This window comes from Stegastes partitus, unplaced genomic scaffold (assembly GCF_000690725.1).
Source record: "Stegastes partitus isolate 25-593 unplaced genomic scaffold, Stegastes_partitus-1.0.2 Scaffold208, whole genome shotgun sequence".
Classification (NCBI taxonomy): Eukaryota; Metazoa; Chordata; class Actinopteri; family Pomacentridae; genus Stegastes; species Stegastes partitus.
This window is the reverse complement of record NW_007577939.1, coordinates 553,338-561,812: the sequence shown is the minus strand read 5'-3', so window position 1 is coordinate 561,812 and position 8,475 is coordinate 553,338. Positions and strand designations below refer to the sequence as shown.

Below are 8,475 nucleotides of genomic sequence, written 5' to 3'. Positions count from 1 at the left end.
ACATAAATAAATATGCCCCTGATTAGTTTTTGTTTTTTGTTTTTTTGATATGACCAATTTGGAACAAAATTTATTTTCTTTTTGTTTTCTTAACATTTGTTTTTGACATTTTAAAGCTACCTCATGCAAAAAAAATGAAAAGATAAAAAAATCTTCACAGATCAAACTGAGGCCTTCTCCCCCCAAATCTTTGTTTACACACACCATATTTTAGACAAATAGCAATAAGACCAGTATGTTTTGGTCAGAAAAGCCCATTTGCTGTGACCGCTGACCCCCATCCCTCTCTACTTCCTCCTTTCAGTCCCCTCACACAGGGTGGCCCTCTGCCTCGGCATGCACAATCACACTTACACACACACACACACACAAAGTTAAAAAAAAAAAACAACAAAAAAAAAGAGATCTAAGGTGTGTCTGACTTTGTCACTCCAGTTCTACAGCCAGCGCAGAGGGTTCGTTCATGTGAGGTTGTGTATATTTTTATTATTAATAATATTATTATTAATAATAATAGCAATATTATATTATTATTATGATCATGACTTGTTTTTGTTACGTCTTAATTAATGTAAATTGGAAAATAAAAGACAAAACCAAGTAAGAGGCTGAAGTTGCTTTTTATTTATATTCTGTTTTGTTTCCCCCCATGTTGAAATATCTGGGGCAGTGTTGGTTTCCTTAAATAAAGTCACACCTAAACATTTTGCTGTGCCCTGCTTCCACTTCATATTGTTTGTTGCGACATCCACATTTATTTCCGAGGGGGAGAAACAGCTCAGATTTGGAGAAAAGGCAGTGGAGAGATGGATGGATGCGGGGCCATTGTGATTTTGCTTTGATTAATGTTTTGCTTTTTTTAAAACATTGAAGAAGGAGGTGGTGAAAGTTCGTATCATGTACCTATATATGCAAAATACTTTTCCAATCATTTCCTTTAGTTTATTGCATGGTAACGTAGAAATGGGAAACACTGCCAACCATGATCAACTCATTCTGTGAATTGATAATGTCTTCCTGTACTTCTATTGCTTCTCTTCATCTTCTTGCCTTTTTTCAACCTGCAGTAGTAATAAAACGTAGAAGCATTTCTATGAACAAAGTAGAGCAATGTTTCTTTTATTTTTATATCTATATATTTGCTGTTGTTTTATTTTCCTGAAATCACTTTTTGATAGTTCATTTATTATTTAATGTACTGGTTTCTGATCTGTGACTTTATCTTTGTTCCAATCATTTTTGGTTAACAAACAGGACAGAAAACAAAATCACTGGACAGAAATACATCACCAATAAAAAAGAAAAATATCCACAGAAAAAAACTACACACAGAGGATATGTTTGGTTCTTGAGTTTTGGGGGTCATCACTGTACCTTAATGAGTCAAAGGGCATTCAAGATTACATTAGATGCTTTTGTGGAAACTGAACTCTGGCGCATGAACATCAAATGTATGATTAGTGTAAAACAGCTAGCATTCAGGATGTATTCCGAGCATGTAAAGTTACACCAACAGTGCGTCACAAGTTTATCCACAGACAGTTTGGTTTAGAAACAACAAATGTCCACTTTTTTATTCTCATCCCCTTTAAGTCTGTTGTTTCCCAACCAATACCAGATATTACATGGACCAGAACAATATCAACATCAGTCTACTCCATATGGTCTACTCATAGTTCTACTGACTCTAGTTCTAATTCACAGCATGTGAACAACACAGACTTGAACCTGTCTTTCTCTGTAGTTTACAGCACGCACACCACATTTAGTACATTACAGAACACAGAAAGTCGTCCTATTCTAGGCTCTGCTTCAGCTCTTACCACTTTACCAACTCAATTCTTGATAAAAGGGGGCAGACTATTTTTTAATATATAAGATGAACACATAAAAGTTTGTACACTTTAATCCATCACATATACACAAGTAAGACAAAGCCATGCTACCAGCTCTGTGAGGCTGTACAGCACTTCAGCACAACAGTGCTTGGAGCTGAACATGCCAGCATGTCGGGTATTTGGCCCAAAATGAGTTTTAAAAAAATTATTATTTGAAATGATGATGGTGCAGAGGAAACTGTACTGAATTTTATGGCAAACCATACAATCCTCAAAGAGATCACAAGACAAAATAATATTAAAAATAATCCTCTTCACATAGCGAGTCCCAATTTTTGGTTTGTGACCCATTAAAGGCAAAAGCTTTTTTCTGAGCCTCTGTAATTAGTTGCATTATTGCCAATTTCTGCAAAACGGAAGAGTCCCTTTTCCTTATTTTGTTTGCCTTATTGTTAAACAATAGTCCACTTAATATTACCCATTAACGCACAGAAGGTATAAATAGACATTATAGGAAAATCTTTTTAAAAAATGAACATAATTTTGTATAATTTCAGCTTTAAAGTCCCACTAACAATCCCAGTGCCTCGGTCCTGAACACACATTATAATGATGTTGACAAGCAGACTGAAAGAAGCCTTTCACACTTTACAATGTGATGATGAGGAATGAAAAATACTTATATATTTAGTCACACCACTGCTCTCAGGGAACGCTCCACAGGTATTGCCATTAAATATGGCTACAATGAACTCAAGTAAGAATGGAAAAAAATAAAATGATACTGTTAATCCAGTCAGGTTTTGTTTCATATAAGCAGGAACCTGAGCTGGATATTCAGTGCATCTACAGTGCACATGCCAGCAGTGGTATTAATTTTAACATTACAGGCAATTAAATGTTCCAACTGAGAAAATTATTCCATTTATTATCAAAGCTTTTTTTTTTAACAGTGTCGTGACAAAAAAGTCAATTATGATGGAGCCTATGTGGGAGGACCAAAAAAGCAGAACTCGAGAGATTAACTAACAGCTTCTCTAAGCATAAATGGTAATAACACACTTCTAAATTTGGTTGAAATGTCTCTGTACCAATCAGTGACAGCTGTACATATGCTAAATGGTCTGGATTTTTCAGAGCTGGTTGCTGCAGCTTGGAGACAAAATAGTTAACCTTCAGCTCTAATGGCTTCCTGAGAGTAAATTTAGATCAGCAGCTCTCCGCCGGCACCGAAACAACCGGTGTGGTGATCATGTATCGGGAAAGGCTTAAATAGCATCTGTGCAAAATCAATGTCAGGCTATCAAAGTGAAAAATTGCCGTAACAATGCACAAAAATACACCATGTGCACACATACACACACAAATGAGACAAGCAATTAGAAGAGGACACACATTAGAGTTTGCACACTCTCCTATTTGACCTGATAAACACACTCCAGCTGATTAGCGCCTTTCAAGTGTTCATTAAGGGTCAGTTGGTCAAAGACTCCTAATTGGAGCTTAATGAAAGATAAAAGAGCACAGCATAAGGCATGGTGGGAGAAGAAAAGCAAAGAGGGACAACAAGAGAGATAGAAGGTTATTAGGTTGAAGGAATGTCTGTCTTTCCTGACACTCCCATTTAATCTTTTCTTCTGCTACTTTTTTTCCTTCAGTGCAGATGTAGGATGAGTAAGCAAGTACTTCTTATTTTTCATTAAACTGAGAAAAATGTGATAAGAAAAGAAATATTAAGAAAAATACAGGGGGCTCAGTAACAAATATAAAGAAATATTGTAATCATACAGCTGCAAAAGGTTCCTTATCTCTGTGTCTATATCTTCCACAGTTGGTTTATGGTAACTCCAAGCAGTGTTTTGAAGTCATAAAAATGGCATTAGATTATTCCATTTAGATTACAGCTTGAGCAGGAGTTCAGAAACCAGTACTCAGAGTGTCTGTTTCAGCCGGGGTCTTGCGTGGGCTTGGTAAACTCTTCAGGTATTCCAAATGCCTGCGAGCCTCAGCTTGGTTCTGCCTCACGTAGTACACTACATACACAATGACCATGAAGAACCACACGAACATGGTCACCAGCATGGCGACATCAGTGGTCTTCCTCTGCAGGCTGCAGAAGTTCACCCCAGAATCCAACAGTTTAACCAGTGGCTGGCCTGCGTGCTCGCCCTGCGACCCTGGGTCCTCCCACCTGCTCCCCTCGCCCACCCCCCGCACTGAGCTCTCGCAGATGATCCCGTTCACCGTCTCGGGCTCCAGGTTCAGAGTCTCCATCAGCTCCTGCAGGGCACAATCACAGTGCCAGGGATTGTGGTAGAGGCGCGTCTTTGCCCGGGTGGAGCCAAACTCCTCCCTGTTGGCTTGCCTCAGCTGGTTGTGTGACAAGTCCAGCAAGCGCAGCTCGGGGCCCAAATGCCGCAGGGCCCCCGAGGCGAGAGAGTCGATGCGATTGTGGGACAGGTAGAGATCCCGCAGGTGGACCAGATCACTGAAGGCACTCTCTGGGATGTTCCGGATGTAGTTGCGTTCCAGGTGGAGGGAGACAGTTTCCGGCGGGATTCCCTCTGGGATCTCCCGCAGCCCGGCATCTGAGCACAGTACCGTGGCCGTGTCCCAGGCACAGTGGCAGCTGTCTGGGCACTGCAGGGACGCTTGACCCCACAGAGCCGAGAACAAAAGCGACACACATAGCCATGAATGAAGATCCAGTCCTTTACCTCTCCCTCCACTGACACTGGTACATCTCTCCTCACGCCATCCTGTGCACATCGCCTCACCATAGCCTCTAGACACACACCAGGTCCCAATCAGATGCACACGGTCGCAGCGGGAGAATCTGACAGATTGAAAGAAAAGGGTCAGTCTGGAAAACATGACACTCTCTCTCTCTCTCGCTCTCTTGCTCTCTCTCTTTGTCTCTCTCTCTACTAAACCTTCAAACACATGCAATCAAAATGAATGCTCACAGGGGAGATTATCATGTTTTAGAGGAGGAGGAGGGAAAAAAGGTCAGTGGGTATACAGATAGAAAATTAAATGAGCTTAAAGCAGTTTATTGAATAAAAATGCTCCTGTATGCAGCGACACTGTGACAAAAATGTACCAAAACATGTGAGAGAACAATTTCTGTCCATTGCACAGCAACTAATTTAGAATTGGTGGTGCTGCTTGTTAATAACTTTGAAATGAAAATGGACATTTAGAAGAGGCATCAGCATATTTTATTGCAGTGATTCCCTCATAAATCACAGTCTAAGCAGCAGTAATGATACTTTAAGTGATCTAATAAGGTTGAAAAACCCTTCTGCATTAAAAGGACATAAATCATTAGACAAGATTATCTGAACTCCTCCCCGCCTCTTTCCTGTTGTGTCCCTCCTGCAGCTCAAATTCAAGAGCAGAAGAAAAGCATCATATTACACTCATCAATACATGTTCATCTCATTTATCCCTCTATTTATTTTCCCATGATGCCTCAGCCCCTTAATCATACACCAAGGGTGAAATGGGGGGTGGGGGGGGATGTGCATTGTAGGGATGAAGGTTAGAAAAGGGTGGGATCGATAGCCCAAGCATTGCCTGCTACACTATTAACAGCAAGAACATCAATCTTGCCAGAGTCCCACAGTGTCAATAACTGACAGAGCTGGAAAAAATAACCCAGCAGTAGTCTGGGTGTGAGCTTCTGCTCACTCCTGCAGTTAGGAGGCAAAAGTTTAAAAAAAGCAACGAGGCTAGACTCTGCATCACATGAGCAAAAATCACTGGAGAATACATTACATGTGTAATGTGTGTTGAGCTATTTTGGAGTCGCTGAGTCTCTTCTGCTTGTCTTGACATATTTTTCATCTGTGTGGGTCTGTAAATGGTGTCATTTGTGCTCGTTCAGACAATCCACTTAGGTGTTTTCAGAACATTGGTGTTTTGCTCAGACAAGTGTAGCTGTAAAATGTTCTTGTTCCGAGGCAGAAATCACAAAATGCTGCTTGAATTTGATTAAAAGACCATCCCCTTAAATGTCAAGTACCTTCAGCTTTCTGCCCGTTTTCAAAATTGACACGTGCGTCCATTTGCCTGCACAGACAACATGCAGGGAAGCCTTCAACCCCAGATCAAGAGTGGCCTAGATTTGCTTGATGTGCCTAAAGGTGACTGAGCGACAGCCCTGTGATGTCCACTGGGTGCTTTTCTAAACTGAGGTGAGGATTTAGCTCACCACTCCTTCATTGTCCGTTATTAACATAGTGAACGTACATGCATGCAAATCCCCAATTAGCCAAAATAATCACCTGCTGCATGAATAAGAATGGGACTGAGAGAGGCTGAAAGAGGGACTCCCAAAGCAAACACAGCTGGCAATGTGGTTACAGCTGGTGATTGCAGCCTCCAATTATTATTTTTTTCTATATTCCTCCCTTTATTTAAAATACAGTAAGGCAAATTAGAGAATAAAAGAGACACTCCCTGCTCTCTGAGTTCATCTCCTGTATCATACCTTGATTTTTATGAGATTAACCTGCACTGAAGTCATGACATTTCCAGTGAAATTTCATTTAGACTTTAAATTACATTAACCTGGTCAACAGGACTATTCAAAGGTAACCAGATAACACAGCGTTTTTTTGTTTTTTTTGTTTGTTCCAAGAAAGCAAATGTGTGTTTTCTGCATCATTTGGAACTTCTGAATGATAAAAATGAAGTTTGTAAAAGATTTAAACCGAGCTTCGTGTCTGCTCTCTCGGTTACATGAAAGTTTATCCAAATTAAAGGAAGAAACCAACAACTATGTCAGACCACAGCAAAAATACGATCACAAGTTAGATTTTAAACTGCGGCGTAAATGATGGACGGACAATAAAAGAACTGACCTGTTAAATGGTTCCTTGAGAAGTTTGGGTCCATGCAGCGGATCAGGAGGGTTTTTTTTTAGACTCCGCTTGTAGTTTTACTTTGGGGTTTTTCCCGAAGGAAGATTGGTCATCATCTCCTGCTTTAGTGTCGATAGATTTATGAAGAAGAAAAAAAAAACTCTGTAAAGAGAATCAGCAGCGGCTCCGTGGTTCGTCGCCTGCAGACAGCTCCATCACTGACTGTCTCCACCAGTGGAGGGTAGTTATAGCGATGAAGATGTGGGGCAAACTCATTCTCTCTCTCTTAGTGTGTGTGTGAGAGAGCGAGACAAAAAAAGAAAAAAATAAAAATACGCGGGACAAGGTGTGTGCCATCATCACTTCTTCTTGCCCTCACTATAGATGGCATCAGTCCCGGATTTCTGAGAAGACACTGCTTACCTCCATGAACTAATTAGCTCTGGATATAATTTAATTCTTACAATCATTTCTTCCAGCAAAATTGGATTGAATCCCAGGCAGGAACACGGGTATACAAGGATATTTCAGAGTACAGAATAAGCAAAATAGACAAGTGAGTGACAAATTAAAAGAAAATCCTGAATAAAGGCATCGAAAGATAAGAAAAGAAGCACTGCACGGTGCCATAAAGCAATTAACATTCAGTTAGGCTCTGTGGCATGTTTAAAAATACCAAGAAGGCCCAGTCAATTTAGATTTATATATTAAGATAAGAAAAGGGGAAAGATGTAGATGACTGAAAGAATATTCATTGTTAGGGCACAGATGGCAGGTGCTTCAGTTATAAAAACCACACAACTAGTTAGTGGTTTAACAGGAACAGTGACATCTGATTTAGATTTATTAACAATGGTCAACAGTCCACATTGTTTGACATTAATGCTCTTTACATTACTTCAGTATGTAAGGAAAAACCACACAGCAACTCTTCCTCTGGTGACTGAGGACGTCAATGCAGGACGTAATCACACCATCACCAAGAACAGATATTTAGAGGGCAGCATTATATTCAGTCTGCAGCGCACAGTGCACTTATTAGAAAGATGAATGCACATTTCAGTGGTACAAACCCCATTTGTCCTGGTCTGCAGAGATGTGGAAAAAAAGTAAGTCATCCTTCATCATATTCTCAACAAGTGGTGAGTGCACGTGTGGCATACACAGTAACAGTGCATGAACGCTTGACCCCTACATCGAGGAGGATCTGGTGGCTCCGTTATTCTGTGGGGTGCAATTTGCTGGTATGGTTTGAGTCCACTTGTCACCATGGAAGGAAGGGTCACTGCAAATCAATACAATGTTGTTCTGAGTGATCACCTTTATCCCATGATGAAACATTTCTACCGTGATGGGAGTGGTGTCTGTGAGAATCACAATGCCTTCATCTACTGGGCACAAAGGGTCACTGGAGGGTTTGATGAGCATGACAAATTATGTGAATCATATACTGTGGCCTTCACAGTCAGAATTGACACCAGTTTGAGCACCTATGAAAGATGTTGGAGCAACATGTTAAGACAGTGCTCTCCACCACTGTCATCAAAACACAAAGTGAGGGAATATCTTTTGGAAGGGTGGTGTTTCACTCTATGAGTAGACTGCTAGACATTTGGAGAATCAATGCTAAGGCGCACAGAGTGTTGTGCAAGCATGTGGTTTCCCATTTTGTTAGTTTTTCTTTTAGTCATCTCTTGGCGTGTAATAACAGTTTTAATACAGTACACGGAATTCAAACATTTATCACCTGTGGACTTGCAATAGGTATC

The 8,475-nt window shown here is 40.5% G+C and overlaps 1 protein-coding gene across 1 annotated transcript; it reads right to left on the bottom strand.

The window, feature by feature from the left end:
- Positions 1-3,755: 3,755 nt before the first annotated feature.
- On the bottom strand, positions 3,756-4,607 carry LOC103356560 (leucine-rich repeat-containing protein 3-like). The gene has a single exon (XM_008280755.1). It carries the CDS (start codon positions 4,605-4,607, stop codon positions 3,756-3,758), a length of 852 nt encoding a protein of 283 aa, XP_008278977.1.
- Positions 4,608-8,475: the final 3,868 nt, after the last annotated feature.

Bases quoted from the DNA above. Each gene is read 5' to 3' on its own strand.
- LOC103356560 (XM_008280755.1), bottom strand. From the start codon at position 4,607: ATGTGCACAGGATGGCGTGAGGAGAGATGTACCAGTGTCAGTGGAGGG.